The sequence below is a fragment of the Natator depressus genome, chromosome 3, assembly GCF_965152275.1.
Source record: "Natator depressus isolate rNatDep1 chromosome 3, rNatDep2.hap1, whole genome shotgun sequence".
Lineage (NCBI taxonomy): Eukaryota > Metazoa > Chordata > Testudines > Cheloniidae > Natator > Natator depressus.
Genome location: NC_134236.1, coordinates 181,611,705 through 181,630,856, shown reverse-complemented (window position 1 = coordinate 181,630,856; position 19,152 = coordinate 181,611,705). Strand labels below are relative to the sequence as shown.

At 39.3% G+C, this 19,152-nt stretch overlaps 1 protein-coding gene across 23 annotated transcripts in view; it reads right to left on the bottom strand.

The window, feature by feature from the left end:
* NRXN1 (neurexin 1) overlaps positions 1 to 19,152 on the bottom strand; it is a 1,220,951-nt gene that overhangs the window by 534,145 nt on the left and 667,654 nt on the right. For all 23 annotated transcript variants that reach the window (XM_074949428.1, XM_074949414.1, XM_074949409.1 and 20 more), the window contains one exon: positions 18,682 to 18,801. In XM_074949428.1, coding sequence (XP_074805529.1) covers positions 18,682 to 18,801 — 120 coding nt within the window. The remainder of the gene's footprint in view (positions 1 to 18,681; positions 18,802 to 19,152) is intronic.

The window sequence follows — 19,152 nt, the reverse complement described above, 5'->3', positions numbered from 1 at the left end:
AAAAATAAAGCAGAGGACTATTACCTCTCCCAAATCAGACTGTTCAATGGTGGAATTCTACCCATTTTCACCAAACTAGCACTGATATATCAAAAGAGAAGGTAGCACCTCTCAAAATAGCTAATTCAGATATAAAGATTAAAATAATTTCACAACAATTTAGGAATGTTAGGTTCTTTAGATGGGTAAAATGGCTACAGCTTTCAGTTAACATCAATATGACGGAACACAATGGAGTGGAAATTGCTTATCCAAAATGTGTGGGAGGTTGCAGCATTTTGTGATAGTTGGTAATATTTATATAGGGTGTAATGTCATGGCTTTTGATGGCACTGCTCCAGGAATGAATATGACCAGAGTTCTCTATGTGGTTGAACTATTCTTTTTCCAAGTTAGATTTCTGGTGCTCGTGAAACCCCTTGTATCAGATATATTTCTGCTGCCCACTCCTTATTTATGTCTAATACTATCCCCACAAAGTATTACCTACTTCTTCCTCTTCTTCTTTTTTTCTTTTAATTTCTCCATTTACCAAATTACCAGCCAATGGCAACATTATGAAAGATAAGCGACTAATGATCAATTTTAAAAAGATTACTGGTCTTAAATCCTTGAGACAGGACACAGTGGTGTGCAAAGCATGTAATTTTATCCATGGGACATCCATTTTCTATCATTAAAGTACACTGTATAAAAGTAACAAGTATACAGTTAAGAGCAGTTATTTTGTCAAGCACAATTCTCAAGGAATTTTAAAAAGAGTGCAAAGTGCAAACCACATGCCATAAAACTATGTAGTTACCCCCACCCTCCAAAAAACCCCTTTACTATAGTGGTTAAAGAGTTTTGTACACAGGATGTCTGAATGCATGCAAGCACTAACATCCTAATGATTAGCAAACTTCATTGATAGGACTGGCTGCAAAATTGTAGAACAAACAAGAGCTACAGCAAATTAGCTGAGGACTTTAAAATAGGCTAAATGTATATTGTGCCTGGGGAGTCAATTTGAATGGCTTCTTGGTGGAAAAGAGGGCAATGTCAGCAACTGTGGCAGCATGGTGTAAATATAATAACGGCTCCATGCCATGCTATAGTTTACAAATCATGCAGTAGACTATTTAGGCCAGGGGAGGGCAAATTACGGCCCGCGCACCAGATGTGGCCTGCCAGCCATTTTAACCTGGCACTAGAGCTTCCGCTGGGCAGTGGGGTCTCGGGCTTGCCCCGCTCCGGTGCTCCAGCCGGGGAGCAGGGACAGGGGCCACTCCTGGAAGCTCCTGGAAGCAGTGGCGTGTCCCCACTCTGGCTCCTATGTGTAGGAGCAGCCGGGGGCTCCTCTCTGCATACTGCTCCCACCCCAAGCACTGCACGCTCCCATTGGCCAGGAACCACAGCCAATGGGAGCTGCAGGGGTGGCAGCTGTGGATGGGGGAGCATGCAGCAGAGCTGCCTGTCCATGTCTCCACGTGGGAGCCAGAGAAGAGACATGTTGTTGCTTTCGGGAGTCGCTTGAGGTAAGCGCCTGCACCCCTGAGCATCCTCTCGCAATCTTCATTCCAGAGGTGTTCATAACTCTGAGATTCTACTGTATAATACCACTGGGATCTCAAATCAGAACTTCTTTCTATATCAGAGTGATGGGAAGTTAGATTTAAATCTCTGGAATTAAATTCAGCTTTCTGGTATTTGTTCTGAGTCATCTCAGAATCTGGAAAGAGGCTATTTTGGGACATTTACTGTGATTTGGAGTAGGCTGAAATCTCACAACAAAAACAATTCTTTCAGGATTAAGGACTAAAATTGTGGAAATCTCATAGCAGCAGCAGGAGCTAATCTCATGAAATTTCTACTTTTCAAGATGGCAGTAATCTCACAAGCTCAGGTGGGTTTTGCAAGAATTCTAGCATTTGGAGTCAAAATCTCACAAGACTTTGGTGCCATCAACTCCTATCCTGAACCCTACCCCAGATTTGGCCTTAGGTCTGAATCCCAAACTTTAGAGTAAATTCAGTCTGGTTCTGAATGCTATTTTTTGCCCAGTTCTTCACTGAAGGTTATGCTTGATCTGATATCAGATCTTAGTAACATTAATAACAACAGATTTTAGTAACATTAGAAGAAATTTATAGTGAAACCTCCTTGTCAGGATGGATTTAGCAACCTTCCATTTTGATCACGTGATTGATCACTGTACCCAGATTTCCCAACTCAGAGATATATAATCTAAACAATCTCTACATATTGCAAGGACAGAAATAAGTCCTGCTAGAAATTTTAATGCAAAGGCATGTCTTTCAGGTTACAATTGGCTATAATTGGCATTCCCACAGCTGTAACGTTCTAATTTACCTGCAGCAGAGCTGCATTCAGAAAGGTAAGAAATTATTTCCTACCTTTAAAAACATCAAAGAAATTGCTTCCAGTCTGATCCTTACAACTCAGTGTCCACAGTATAAGCATGGGGCAAACATCAGCGCCAAAAAGGAAATGGCTTTTAAAAAGTGTTTTTTAATCCACGTTACCAAATCATTAAATTCAGATTTCACTGCATACAGAGTTGATACATGTTTATATGATTAAATCCTTTATAATTGGTTGCAAGCAAATATTCATATTAATGGAGAGCATTAATCTCTCACCATAGAAACAGATTCTGTTAGGGCTCCCACAGTATTTCTCAGAAAGCGAGTGTAAAAAGGGACACCCAAGGTGAATTTCTAATTTGTCTCCAGTCAACATTTCTAATGCATCCATAATCTGAGTACTTCCATTCCATGTTGAAATAGTTTAGACAAAGATGTGTGAAATAGATTGTGTTTCTGATACATGCTAATAGTTTGGAGTAAAGACACAGTTGTTTGGAAAGCTGCACCCTGTCAACTGCTGGCGAAGGTGATGCTTTTAGACAGCACAAATCTCTTTTTGAATACAATATTGTAATACCTTAGATGAACACTTTATTGGTGTACCACATGCCATTGGTATTGGTGTACTACATGCCACAGAATGGACTTCCACACTGGCCTCGCATAGACCAGCATGAAAAGCTGCAGTACAGAGGCCAGGGGAAAGACCATGGAATCTGCATTAATGTAGATCCAGGAGTCCCAACAATCTGTGCAATTTGCTGCAGCCTCAGAAGGGAAAGGATTCTGTTCAGGCTTGCTCACTCGCCCTGGGTTACCCGGCATAAGGGAAGCTGGATTTCACAACCCAATCCCATCATACTCTACCTACATAAACCCAATTACTCTATACAGATGTTGTGGATTCCAAGGTAAGGCCCTTTTATGCTACTCTGACAGCATAAAGGGGCCATAAAGTGGATGAAAAAAAGACAGCTGAGAATACTTCCTGTACGCAAGGCCTTCCCAAGACAGTGGGGTACTGGCCTAAATGCTCCATGTCAGTCTTGCTACCATCCTCCAGAAGAAGGGGCATGTCAGGGCCCAGGGCCAGGAACTTGTCTATAATGCACTGCACCATGACTAATCCCTGCTTTTAAGGACACACAGGGGGCCATGTAATTTAGAGACAGCTCTAAATTACACTGGAGTCCAGGCATGCTCGCTATTGTTCCAGAATACAGGGAGTACAAAGGTAACTGGAAGCCACACTCCCCACCCCATTCCTACCCCAAGTCCAGGGGCAAAATAACTGAGAATTAGGGCCCTAAGGCCCAGATCCTCAAAAGTGCTCAGGTTTCTAACATCCACTGATTTCAGTGGAAGATGGGAGCCTAAATACTTTGGAGGATCTGGACATAATTGTTTGTCAAATTACGGGAACAGATAAATCACTATTATTACAATTCAGTTTATATTTGAATGCAATTTGATAGCACAGATAGCTATGGAAACAAATTTCAGCGGGTATGTTTTCTTTTTTAAAAGCTGGTGTAACACTGAACACGAAAATTGCCAGCATTTCATTTTAAGGTTAAGTGTAGGTTAAATGACTAAGATATTAATAGTTGAGACCAGGCAAATTAAAAGTAGCATGGATAAGAATGTGTGCTTTGCGTGACATAAGACAACGATGATTGCTATTTATGGCCAAGTAGCATGTGATTGTTAATTGAGTTTTATGACACTTTCTGCAAAAAATAAAATGTATACCCTTATGAGTTTTATTAGTACAGTGAGATATATGTAGAACATTATACAGGAAAGCATATGCAACAACTCTTGAAAAAGCACTGGAGTGGATTACCATGGTTTCCCTTTGCGCATTGGCGGCGTACAATCAAGGATTACTTCCACCTGCCAACTCAATGAACTAAACCACGTGCTTCCACATAAAAATAAGCAATTCTAACATTAAAAAGAAAATGAGTGTTAAACCATAATGGCCTTCAGGGACAGTCTATTATAAGCTGAGTATTTCTTCTACCTTCCAAATGACTGACTCTCACCATTATCTCTTTTTACTGGCCCAGAAAGATGTAGGCTCTGCCAAAACCTTTTTCTAGTTAAACTAGCCCATCTAATGAAATGCCTGCAATCCACGCGACTCAGGAGACAGCTGGTTCGAAATCAAGACTTCTAGTGTTTGCAGGTTCACATTAAATTCCAGTTTCAGGTTTACAGATTGTTCATTGTTCAGAAGCAAAAAAATACACAAAACTGGTTAGAGTCTTACAATGTATTAAAAACCAGAAACTCAACTTAGAGCATGGGCAGAGGGTATAAGAAGCCAGGGATGTGGCCCAAACAGAATTTGGTGCATCTCCCTCCAGAGGCTCATTGGCCAGCTGCCTTTGGAGTGCTGCCACCGAAAGGGCTTCTGGGCTGTAGCTCTGCCCCAAGGCCCCACTCCCACTCATCATCTCCCCCCATAACCCCACCCACGCTGCTCCAATTCCCACTCCTGCTCCTTTTCTTGCTCCCGAGGTCTTGCCCTTGCTCTACCTCTTCCCCCGAGCTTCACACCCACTGCTTGTACCTCTCCGCCCCCTCCCCCAAGGCCCTCCTCTCCCGCTGAGGAGTGGCAGGAGAGGGGAACTTGAGAGAGAGGGTGAAGTGGCCTGAGCAGCAGGCAGGGAGGCCTCAGGGGTAGGGTGACTACATGTCCGGTTTTCGACCGGACCCTGGTGGCTCCGGTCAGCACTGGGCCATTAAAAGTCCAGTTAGCAGTGTTGCGGAGCTAAGGCAGGCTAGTCCCTACCTCTCCAGGCACTGTGATGCACCCTGGAAGCAGACAGCAGGTCCACCTCCTAGGCTAGGGGGAGGCGGGGGAGAGGGCATGGGGCTCCGTGTGCTGCCATAGGGGGATGGGGTGGAGGGGGCGGGTGGGGGGAATCTCAGGGGGAGGGGGCGGAGAGGCACAGGTGGGGGGATTTTGGGGCAGGTGGCTGAGCAGGAGCCAGGCCTGGGGCAGAGCGTGGGCGTGGCTTTGGGGGGAGGAGGTTGATCAGGGGCAGGTCTCAGGGCAGAGCAGGGAGTGGGGCCATAGTCCAGGTGCCGGAGGACCCTCCTCACTTCTGGGAGCTTCCAGTGCTCACGCCTACCCTCCCCGAATTCAGGAGTCACATGCTGTCTATGTCTTAGAGTATTAAAAGATAATGTGAAAAAAGGGTTATTGGAAAAGAATATGGCAAGGTATAAAGCAATTTTCCATGCCAGCTATTATAGTTCATTATATAGTTCCCCTCCCCTGCCCCACACCCAGGATTTTCATTGTATTTTAACCACTTAGAGAGATAGCAAACAGTTTATGTAGACTCACATGATGATTAAGATATGAAAAAATAAATTATCATTGCAAATGGCTCAAATCAATTGGGAAATATATGTGCCCCTTAGAGGCTACAGTTATGGATAAATATGTACCACATCCACATTATAATCAGTATCACCTTGTATTTATGTAACTCCCTGTCAAACCATTTACACTGGGAAATGAGAACTTGCTGCTGTGAGGATGCCATGAAATGGTCTATTTTTTATTTTATTTTGAAAAGTCCCATAGGTGTTCATGGTGCTTTACAGACCATATAAGGACCCTGCCCAGAAGATTTTACAACCTAATGCTCTGATTCTGCAAACACTTATGCCTGTGCTTATCTTTCCCTGTTGTATTTCTCATCCTACTACTCCCCACCTGTTTTCTTTGTTATCCTTTTCTGAGCTAAAATGAACAAAGGCCTGATCCTGCAAACACTTAGACGTGCATAACTTCACACCCATGAAGTCAATAAGACTATCTATTTTTAATGTGCCCCTCACCAAAGTAACTAAAGATCTATTTTCATCATGACGAAGTAAGCATGCTGTTATTTACTATTAGTTTCCAATAGTGTCCAACATGTGCTAGGTGTAATACAAACAGAAAATGAAGGCATGGTACCAGTGGGGTTAAGGGTCTTAGGTCCTTATTTAGTAAGGCATTAAACTTGTACCTGTGTTATGCCCATCCTTAAAGTTAGGCACATGTGTAAGTACATTGCTGAACTGAAACCACAGACCTTTCACTTCTAGGTTCAAATCCATCCGGATTAGTAGTAACGAAAAGTTACTCACTGATGTCTTTTTGGTGTCCTATGTTAAATGAATTTTATAGTCTCAGTTCAGTTTCTAGCAGGCAAATCTCACATCATACCTGATAGCTTGTTGGCAGTTTCAGGAAGATGCCAGGAAGAGTGAACAGGTTTGAAGAGTGAACTATTTGCTACCATTCTAAAGAGGTACAAGTACTGCCCCATCAGTACAGAATTATATTGGCTGAGTGGTATTGAGAATCTTGCATTGCCACTGTGTGTGCTCTTCCTGTTCTACAGATATAGAAGACTTCAATTTCCAAGACTTTAAAGCTTGATACCTTTCAAAAGCACTAAATGAACAGGAAAATATTTTAAAAATCAATGCATTATCTCTCTCTAATTATTATAGACTTCATTCTGAAATGTAGAGAGAATGCTATTGAAATCCATGATAGGTGAGTTTATCAGATGATTCAATCATCTCGTAGTAATTTGGATTTACAAGTCAAACATGGTAGGAACATATAGATTATGAGAAATACCTTTTTTTGTTAGATCTCTGAAACTACATCACACAGCATTTATATTACAAGCTTATGAATTAGCATTCACAAGCTTTTCCCTGTTGTCTGACGTATTGCATCTTCCACAGGAAATGGTTAATCTTCAGTGAAAATTTCATCTCTCAGTCCTGTGAATTTATTGGGGTAACAGAGGGAATGTATTCTTTGAAGTTGGCTGTCATTGCAGTAAAGCTGCATTACGTAGTTCAAATTAAGTATCTGTAGTAATACATATCAGTAGTGAGTAAAAGCTGGGAAGATTAAGGCTTTGGGGTACAATTGCGAGGGAAAACTGGATTATGCTTGTTCTGTAAAAGCTTCTACCTAAAATTGTTTGTGATTTTTAAAAATTACTAGGATTCACTTGTACAGAAATTAAAATCACTTATAGTTTCAATTCTAAACTATCTGAACTTGATTTGACACACCACTACTGTTCCAGTAAAACTGAAATAGTTTCCATTTATTCATGGTAGTACATTCTATTACATAGATATAATTTTGAATAACTTTCCCCTCAGGGTTTATAGAAAGACATCTATTAAAATGTGTCCCTGTCTTTAAACAGAATAAAACCAGGAAGAACACATGCTATGATGGAACCGTGGGTTTAAACTTGTGAGAATTCAAAATGACAAGGGGAAGAAGTTGGCTTGGGATGTATAGCAGGGGGATCCCAAGGGTCAGTACAGCAGGATTTTGGTGCTTCTAGAAACAAACACATATAACAGTGTTTTGAATCACAAGGGTGGTTCGTCTGCAAAGTAAGGAAGTAAAAATATTGAAGGCATCAGTACAGACCATCTTTCTTATTTTACCAGGCATTGCAGTGCTTTTGACTCACTCCAGGACAGCTCCTCCTTGTCCAGAGCCAAAAAGAGAGGAAATATAATCTGGCTGTAATTCTGGTTAACAAGTGACAACAACCACAATTACAGGGCAAGAGGTTACTAGAACAAAGGAGCAGCTAACAGGAGTGTTAAAAAAAACAAATACAAATAAGAGGAGTGATGTAGCTCTCTGCTACTTAAGATGAGGATACGCTGCTGTCGGCGGTAAAATTGGCTTTCCATGAAATGTTTGACTAGACTGGAGAGGCAACCTACAATTACTAGAAGACTGTGAGAAAGTCCATAGCTGTAGTCAGCTGAGGCACAAATCAAAGCAATCCAGACATCCAGACCATTGAAAAGTCAGCAAACCACATGAAGAAAGCAGACAACAGCGTGAGACTCAAGCTGCTCCCCAAACTCAGATACATCTGTGACTTGTATTTGGAGCGTGCTCATATTGTTGTTATATTCCTGGTAACTTTTAGTAGATATAGTTCAGGTTGCTGTTTAGGCCTTATCTCAGAATTTGTATGTATTATTGGAAATACATCCTGTGAATAACATCAGTAGCCTCCTGCATACAGTATCATTTATTCTCTTTAAGTAATTAATCAATGACCTGATTTTCAGAGGTACTGAGTACCTTCATCTCCCAATGACTATTACCTCCTGGGAATACTGGGCCTCGCACCCCAATCTTTAATAGATGATTCATACTTTTGAATATCAGGCTATAGTTCCCACACAGCGATACCTTGTGCTTTACAAAATATAATATTTTAAATAATCCAAACTTTAGCCATTGGCTCGGCTACAAGTTTTCTCCAGATGTACATTGTTTCAAAGGGTTAGAAATTTAAAGCAATAAATACATGCTAAAGCTGGGATTGGTAGTTTTGCTTATACTCCATAAACAGGCTAGATTACAGCTTGCAAATTGTGGCTGTAAACATTAATGTATTCTGACATTGGATCCTGTATATCATACAAATGGAGTACTTTTTTACGTGTGAAAATTTACAATTATAATATGTCTCTTCCTGTGGCTATGTTTTAATTAGTGGTGTGGAGTCACTACACAGGGTGTTAGAGAACACCAGTGTAAATGTTGTTAAAGAGTAAGCACTGAGTTTGATAAAGGTCATCCATATGGCCTTTAAATTGGTCCAACAGGGACCAAACAACTTGACGGAGATGCCTTAGAAGAATTGTGCTTCATCACCCTTCCTCTTTTGCTTACCACTTACTAGTGAATTTGGTCTGTGATCTTTATTCAGTGGGCTCTTTCTGAATTGTTTTGATGATGTTGGTGGGGAAAATGTACCTAGTAAAGAATTTTTTTTTATATTTGAGAGATCCATGGACAGTGTCACACATTATAAAACAGAAAGGAAACATGAGATGGGACAGCTCTGGGCTGCTTTGCTGCTCTGATCTGCGATAAAGAGTTGTTGCAAGCCCTTCTCTAATTCCACCCCCCCCCCACCCAATGCCCTCATTTTTTGGTGCTTGTTGTCTGCATTATGGCATCCGAATACTAAAAAGCTTGAATAATTTCTTCAAGCCTGGAGGTACTGCTTCATAACAGTCTTTGCAAGCTGTTTTTCCTACCCCCCACCCTGGTTCTCTTATTGCAGTCTCTTAAATGACTGAGCAGAGAATGGATACCCTGCATACATGGCTACTGAGACCACCAAAATGCCATGACCAAGAGCAATACAAAATTTACAAGCCTCAGCCAAGAAGAAATTTTGAAGACTCAAACATCACAGATGCCAGGCAGAAGAACTAAAGAATGGACAGAGAATCCAGAGTACAGGAATCACAGACTCAAAGATAAGGGCTGAGGGGAAGATCGGAAACAGTTCACATAAACGGGACAGCTAATTACCTGTATTGAAAGCTGTTTGGACGTAGATCAGTGAATAAAGGCCATAATCATTACCTCTCTCATGGTGTGAGAATATAACAGAATTTTAAAAGCAGCAAGAGTGGTGGATGTCATATATATATAAAACTCACCTTTCTCTATGCCCTCCTTGACTATACTGAAGTGCATGCTCACATCCACAGCAGCTAAGAAAACTGAACTTAAAATTCACAATCCAGAATGCCTTAATTTATCCACCTAGGCTCCAGGTTCATTTTGAAGGGACGCTCTACATATTTATTGTGTCTACAATAGAAGAGGCTTATCTTTATTTGAAATTGTTAAAGGCACTTGGTAAAGGTGAGGACATGGAAGACCACGGAGATCTTATTGAGCTACCGTAAAGTTCTACTTTCTTAACTAATATGTTTTCTTCTTTAAATATATATTGCTTAGTATCTATTTAGCTATCAATCAAGAGAGAATACATGAAAGTGAGGGTCAGGTTGCCTTAGAAACATAAGCCCAATTGTACAGGCTTTGGAGAGAAAGAATAATTCTATTTTAGAAGTTTGAACTGCCATCCATCATTATAGAAACTGAACACCTTCCACCTAAGATATATTGGCAATAGCAAACTCCCTAGTAGAATTAAAGGACATTCTGACTTTTCTCTCTTTTGGGGGGTTATAGAACATTCTACCTGGGGTAGATTTATTTATTTATTTATTTTTAAATTTAAAGATGGGGGGGTTATTGAACCCTGAAGAAGATGGCCTTTAAAGAAGAGGAGAAGACACGCATCAATATCTGGGTTCTGCTGGAGGGGAAAGATTGTAATGCTGTTACATCAACTCCAGCTGTGTCATGTATTATAATTAATACTATTCAGAAATCCTAGAAGTTACTTAAAATGGATTTTCAATATATCATATTGCTAGAATATAAAGGTTTTTCAAGGCCGGGGAATTAAAGTATTTTACAGACAAAACTATAAGAAAGCATACTGATAGCAGAAATCTGCTCTTGTTATTGTTGTGGACAGCTTTTGGCAACTCAGTTTTAGACCTGAACTTTGTACAATATGACTTTAAAGCATAGCAATTGAAAGTCCTAAGGAAAAGAGTCTCTAATGATATCTAGCAGACCGATTTTAGTTCCATGAGAATACATTCAATTAACCCTTAATCATTTTCATGATACTGGAAATGTTTCCAGGATTTGATTTATAGAATTATTATGTTATCAGTTAAAAAAAAAGATATTCCTGAAATACCAAAATCAAATTTAATTGCTCCTGTGATTCCTCCAGAGATAGAGAGAAATTGGTATTTTTCTGACATTATGTTCTGTTTTTAATATGTTGGAATAGAAGAGTCTCTCTGAGTATGGCCTAAGAGATCTGTTACATAATTACTACCATCTGAGATATAAACACAATTACAATAGTGCTACCCTTGCCAAACTGGAAGTTCCCAAATGGCTACACCACGTTGTGTTTAAGGTTCAGGGAAAGGGTTGTAGTGGTACATGCCCCTCAAATGTCCTTCTTGAATTCTAAAGTGGGTGCAGAAAGAAGTGATTCAAAAAATCTGCCATTCTGTGATCCAAAAATATGTACTGCTTAAGCCCTGATAAGAAAATAAATCCAGCTCCAAACTTGTTGCATAAAACCATATTGTAATGGAAACTGATTGAAAATAGATGAGACGCTAGGTGAAGCCTTCAAAAAATTCTTTGCCATAATAGGAAGGTTGATGAGTAGCTGATATCTTGCCAAAATGTTCAGTGTAGGAAACTGATCGAAATATATTTCAGTTTTCCCTACATATCACATTTACTTCTTTCCTTATATGGTCACATAACAGGTTACCAGAAATGCTCCATCATAAATAAACACCTTCTGCAGTCATTGTAAAACAATCTTCTCTTGGTTCACAACTTTAAAAAAAACAAAACTGTTTCTATATCATTTAGAAAATGGTTTTTTTCCCCCCAGAAAATAAGTAAGGTTATGCAAATCATCTGATACCAAAATATCCTAGTATAGTCTTAGATAAAATACCTATATGCCCTTCTCTGGAAATTGCAATCAAACCACCAAGAACAGTAATACTGTAACTCACATAATACAGTTAATGAAAGCTTTTATTACATTAATTCATTTCAAGTTATGTGAAACAGTAAAAAAAAAATCTGTCAATGTAAAAAAAAAGGGAAAGAAAAAAAAAGTCATAATTATACGTATTCATAATGTTTCCTCTTGACATTTTTAAAGACCAATCTAGTTAGAGTTCCTTCTTTAAAAAAATCTCAGCTGGGCAAACAAATTAGACAAATGACATTTTTTGAACTCCTTCGTTTCCCTTTGTCATTTTCTTCCTTTTAACTTCCCCACACTCTCCCTGCTCCTGCTGAAGATTCTCACACTCCCCCAACTCCTAACCAATGGCTCCTGAATAGCTCTTCCTGCTCCTTTCACAGCTTTCTTCCTCCCTTGAGGGTTCCCAGCTGTCTGAACACACCTCCCAAAAACTGACCTTGTAAAAAATCCTGATCCCTTTGAAGTCAATGAAAGTTTGGCCACTGATTTCAGTGGTGCCAGGATTTTACCCAATGTCTTGTAATAGTAGATTAAGAAAAGGTAAACTGGACAAATCAAACTTTCCCCAATTAGTTCAACTGGCTTGCCCACTGTTGTAGTTTTGTTAATATCTACCTTTATTTCTCCTGTGCACTGTAAGCCTTCGAGGGAAAAATAACCATAATAAACATTTGGCTTGCTATGTTATCAAGGGCAGATTTTTAATTCTCAGCTACTAGGGACTGAAATCAGATGGCTGTTAAAACACTCACAGAAATTTTCCATTCCTTCTTTTTACAGCACAGGGGATGGGGGTGGATATCTTAATTAGTAACTAGTAATCTGTGACAGCATGCCTGAGGTGTTGGGTAGGAATTGTTAACACTACATTGAAAAGGAGCAGTAAATGGCTCATATGACTATTGCAGCTCTATGTCACTGATTCAGTTTACAGCCAGATCAAAAGTACTACCCATCAGAAATGAAGGATGGTCATGTGGCTAAGGCACTAGGCTTAGACTCAGGAGCTCTGAATTCAGTTCCGGGCTCTGCCCTAAAATTCATGTGTGACTGAGGGTAAGTCACTTAACCTCTCTGTACAATAGGAGATAATAATCATCCCTTTTCCCCACCTTTTATCATCTTGTCTATAAGATTTTAAGTTCTTCTTGAGAGAGACTTCTCATACTATATGTGGGTGCTGAATTTAATGCAATGGGACCCCAAATTTTGGTTGGGGCTTCTATGCATTACCATAATACAAATAATTAGAGCAACCATAATCTGACCTCAAATGGATGGTTGACAAGAAATGTTTTGGTGGATTTGCTCCTGTTTCTTGCAGAAATGTGGCCACATCAGAAAAGACATAATTATGACTAGCACCTTAATGTGAATCTCAAGAGTGGCCCAAGAAACAAGAAGTGGCACACCCAGAGCAATATTAAGGTATACTGGCAGAGCAGCATGTAGGGAAGAGATGTGGACAGAGGATTTTAGTCTCTTGTTTGTATTATACTGGACTCCTGTGTCAACACAGATTGCAAGAACCTGCATCCCCAGACTTGCAGTTTCTAAAGGAAAAAAGGATTTTGAGAGAGGGGAGTTTCTACAACAGTCCTACTGTCATCCTATGACAGCTCAGAAGACTTATCATGTTTGTAGCAAAAAGAGTAACTAGGTAAATGATCCCATCATCATATAACTATAATCACACACACAAAAAACTATGTTCAAAGAACATTATTAAGATTGCAAAGTCAAGCAGTCAAAAGTAGGAAATGCCATAATTCAGGTTACTTGTGTAACCTCAGTTCAGATCCTTTGCGTGTATCCATTATGATACAGTCGTTAATTACATGATCACATACTATTTTTTCTACAGGATCACTGTCTCATTCAATGCACAGGATGGACCGGCTCTGGAGATGAATCAGGGGTGCACAGTGAAGGAGACTTTGTCTAGAGGATCTTGCTTCATTTGTTGCAGGAGTTAGATGGATGGTGCTCACTTAATAAGCAGCTATTCAATATTTTATTTCCTCCTTCACTACACAACCCTAATTCTTCCCCAGAGTAGGTCCATCCTGTGCATTAAATGGCACAAGGTTCCTGTGGAAAAATAGCATATGATTATGTAATTAAAGACCATCATAATGCATACACGCAAAGGGAAGGGGGGAAATATGGTTGCACAGGCAACCTTAATTCTGACATTTCCTAATTTTGACTGCTTGACTTTTCAACCTTAATAATGTTCTTTTAATATAGTTTTTTGGTGTGTAATTCCTAGTGTTTTAAAAGAGCAAACTGGAAAAACAGAAATTCCATCTTGTGACCGTATATTGACTCCCACGTAGTTCATATGCAGAGCTGAAACCTTTAGATCCACTTACCAGGCCTCTGCCATTGGAGCTAATGATAGCAGTAGTATGTTTTCATTCTCTGTGTGGACCAGCACTAAATACTGATATACTTTGCCAGCTGGTTTCACAGATATGTGCTGACAGCATTGGAATGGTTCCATTCCAGGCTCTGGAGTGGAGTGCTCTAGTGGGCACAGATTCTTCAATCCATTTCCCACAAACATGACCCCTTCTGATCATCCCCTCCAACCCCTCCTTGTCACAGTCCCATCTCTGCCCCATCCCTGGCTTCTCATCCCAGTCCCATTCTCTTCCCCTCTCTCAGTCTCCTCCCCTTGGGTTTCTCATCCCAGTCCCAGCAAGTCCCAGTCTAACTCTGCCAAACTCTCATTCCAGCCTCCCCCTACTGGGAGTCCCACTCTCCTCACCCAGTGAGTCCCAGATTGCCACCCTACCCCAACTCCCTGTCCCAGTTTCTGCCATATTCTCAGTCTCCTTGTCTCACTCTACTCCCCTCCCTTCCCTGCAGGTCCAGCTCATATCCCCTCTTAATTTAATCAGGCAGCTTCCTCCTCCACATTATGTGCCTTAGGCGGGAATCGGGAGATGAGGAAGGGTCATTAAGAACACAGCTCTTAGTTGAGGTGCAAGAGGTACAATTGCAGGGTAAGTCCTGCTTAGCCCCAGGTGGGGCATCCCCAGTGCATATAGAATCTTTGGAAATTTAGCCTCTAAATTTGAGGAAATCAGAACTGAGGATGTATGAAAGGCTTATAACTTCATCATATTGGAGCAGGCTTTCACAGGTATGACAAAAAGCACATCCCTGATGCAAGGGTCACCTGCCAACCCCACCATATTTTAAGTCCCTGATCCAAATCATGGGAAAGATAGAGCTTCTCAAAGAAAAGATCACCAGAAATTATTTTTTACCATGGCAAGACAATGTATTTTCCCCTAGTTTTATTCTTGGAAATGGCTTTATTTTAACTAAAATACATAAATAAAAAAATCAGTCTGAGGCAGCGACCAAGCTCACCAAATTTAGGCCAAGCAGTTAAAGTTTGGCAAAGTTATGAGCAACTGAAAACAAGGTTTTATAGTGGGAAGAGTCCAGCAACTGTATTTACAGGTGGTGCTATCATCCCTGCCTACAATTCCACATATAGCTCAAACCTGCAACTGCATCAAGTTGCCTTGAATTCAAGTTGTGATGTTTTATGGATTTGTATCTAAGCAACTCTGGAAGCAAATCTGACAATAACTATGGGCAACACGCTGATTTGTTAAGCAATGTAACTGATTCTATACTATATCAAAAAATTAAACTACCACGTCTACAGTAGTCTTGCAACATTGATATGTTTCTTTCATTTGTTAAAAGTCAGAGTCTTTTGTTAGAGAAGATTTACAATAAGACAGAAGGATTTTTTGTATATCCTTAATGAAAATCTGAACTTAATGTATTCATATTTCAGGAACAAAGTTTCTCTATTCATACAGGCTGTGAATGTCAAGTTTCTATTCAGAAGAGATTGCCTGGTGAAGATCTAAACCATTGGAAAGAGGGATTCTAATGGCAGTGTTGACAAAGTGTTAGCTACACCATCACAAATACAACTCTTTGATATATTATTCCCTTATGGTAACAGACAGCATTGAAGCTGCCCTGTAATTTGGCACCTCAATGCTTCAATATTAATGTAATGTGACAATGTTATTATTTTTGCTATTTTCCAGGCCATAATAGTGGTATTTGTTTCCAAAAAATATGACATTATGCTCACTAATGTAGTTACACTTATGGACTGTGGTGGTGAAAACAGATGTAAAGTCATAGAAAGACTCAGAGCATTTGATTTGGGTTTTTAGTTTTTGCTGTTGTTGCCAGAGTTATTTTCAGCCTACTCTTATGAAAAAGCTGAGTGCCCGAGGAGGACAGTTTTCACTCCACAATCTTCAGTTACTAATACTTAGGATATTTGTAATGTTTTTTCTCAGAGGAGCCAGGATGTCAACCATTTGTAAGAATAGTCATTAACTGTCCTTTTTGCACAATGTTCTATGTAATCCTATTTTGTGAGAACATTTTCTAGTAGCCTGCTTTGCACTTAACAATATAACATTTCCAACACACCACATCTACAAAGCATTGCTGCCCTGCATCTCCAAGTGTCATATCATAGCAGAAGTAGTGATAACCTCGTCCTCATTGTGGGTCAAGACATCCCTATATTATTTCTCTTTCAGTAACTAGGAAATAGCACCATGTAACGTGTCCCTACCTGTGTCATCATGGGCATTAATGATCCACAAGTGTGATATATCTGTTACACTGGATGCACTTAAAAAGTTTCTTCTGGACTGAAAATGTTTACAGATTCTAGTGATATTCCTCAATATGGTCCCCTATGCTGTAAACTGAGACATGCTGGCATGAATCAGGTTCACAGAGGATATTAGCTTCACTCTTCCAGGAAGTACGTTCCCTGATCACTGGAATCTTTTCCTCCCCACTTACAGATATGTATAGGACATACTCAGTTTGTCAGAGGAGGAAACTGCTTCATGCAGTAGGGTTTTACATGCTACACTTATCAAGTCACAGATAATGATACTTTATTATTTTTTTAATTTTTCACATTATTTTGATAACTTTTAAAGAGCTACCTACCTTAAAATAACCCAGTTTTTTTGTTACTCTAATATGCTACATGCATCATTTTGATATACTAAGCGTTCTGTTTTACTTAGGTTTGTAAATATGAAACAGGCAAATCCAAATTTTTGAATTAACAAGTACAGAAATGTTCTTATGTCAGAATACTGGGGCAGGTTCTCAGTTCCTGTAAATCAGTGTAGTTCTGTTGGCTTCAATGGAGCAATGTTAAAATACACCAGTTGAAGACTGCACTTATTATGCTTTAAAGTGCACTTTATTCTTCAGCAGCAAAAAACTGTTATTACTAAACTGGCATGAGACAATTCTGCTGTCCTTAACTGAGCCAAATTTTTCTTGACATCAGTGTAAGCTCAGCTTAGTTAAACACCACTGAATTTTACCCAGTGTTTTGAGATCTGTAACAATATCAATAAGACACCCATGAAAGTGTATATAGCATCAAAACCAACTGCCATTAGTAGTACCAGAACCCCACCCATTTTATCTGCACATCAGGCCTCTGAAATTTGGAATTGTGTGTCTGAAGGCTTAACGGTAGACTCTCTCCTAAATGCTTTGAATCTCCCATTATGCATTCTGTCAGAAAGTGCAGATCTCCAGAACTGGTTTTCTTCCACTTTTGTGATGGGAGATCATGAAAAAATGGGTATAGTTTGGGCAACAATTAAAAATAATAACAAAAAACCCCAACAATGGGAATCTTATGAGAATATTTTGCCATAAATTTTCCATATATTTTAATTTCTAATCTCATAACTGCTTGGGACCTACCATTTGAACCAAGCATTGTTAACTCTTTTGAGATAATCACAGTTATGATGCTGGTCTAGATCTTGTCCAATAAAGAAATGAACTTTGTTGTAGACTGGACATCCAAAATTGCATATAGTAGCCAAAAATGCTTGACTAGATATTTATATTAACACTTTCTACCATATTTGGCAGGATGTGGAAACCACACTCTCATTAAAATACATGTACACAACTGTGAAAATCAAGATGCCAAGTCTGACTGAAATGACCTTCTTGTAAATATGCAAAGGTTCCCAATAATCAGACATCTCAAATGGGGTAAAGTTTAATCCTCAGTAAGAAATCTCGATAGTTTCTTTAATCAATAGGCCTTATTCATTGCTCCATTATTGCAATTTCATACCAAGCTAACTCCAGTGAAATCAAGGGGTCTAGACTGACATGAAACCAGAGCAGCACGCTGGTGAAGCAGGTCCTATATTTATCACAACTTCCATTTATACTTGAGAACCAGATGGCTGGTATATGATATTTGTGTTTATTCAGATGAAATTTAAAAAAAAACCTAAAACACTTGGAGTGCTTTTTATTTGACAGAGCTTAATGTGTCACCTAAAGAAATCCACAAAGAAAGATAATGAGCCTTGTCAACTGTTTCATAGTAATTACAGCTCTCATGATATAAAGTTACAAAACTACAATATAGCTTAAGATAATGAAATATGAAGAGTTTTTTCTAATCAGAAAAAAAACTATTTGTAATGTTTATGCAAGGCTCATTTCAAATATGTAACCATCAATTCATTAGATATGCAATCAAATATAATAAACCCAAATTCTTTCACAATGTTAGATGTAGTATTGTTATCCCCCATTTATACTGTAATGCTTCATCACGTTCTTCCTACAAGTATCATAGATTTTCTCAGAATTTTGCCAGTTCAATTAACTATATAATATTAAAATAATACAAATTTCAGACACTTTCTTTAAATACTGCCCTAGAGCTGTAAGGCTTTTAGATAAGCATTCTCTGATATACTTACGGTCATTGCACAACGGTCCACTAAAGGAGGTCATACTGCAGTCACAGCTGAATCCATCCCACTGCTGTAAGCACACTCCTTGGTTTGCACATGAATCCTCTTGGCATGTGGTGCTGGGGCCTGATGAGAACATACAGAAGCGACTAGCATTTTGTCTTTCAAAGTAACATGTTTTGTCTTTGGATCACATGGTAGTTGCCAACATCTTAAACCTAATGAGCAAAGGGATCTAAAGTAGAATTTATTTAAAACTTTCTGTGTTATGTGGAGGCATATAACATTACAAGATCTTTTGTTTTGGCTCTAAGACTGACAGAACAGAATTCATAAATATAAAGAAAACAAGGGCAGTAGGGATGTTAACACTGTAGCAAGCTATGGTTAATTTCACATCACACCATTAACAGGTTAAATCTTTTCTTTCATGAAATTAATTTATTTATTCTTTTTCCTGCAAAACGTGTTCCAACC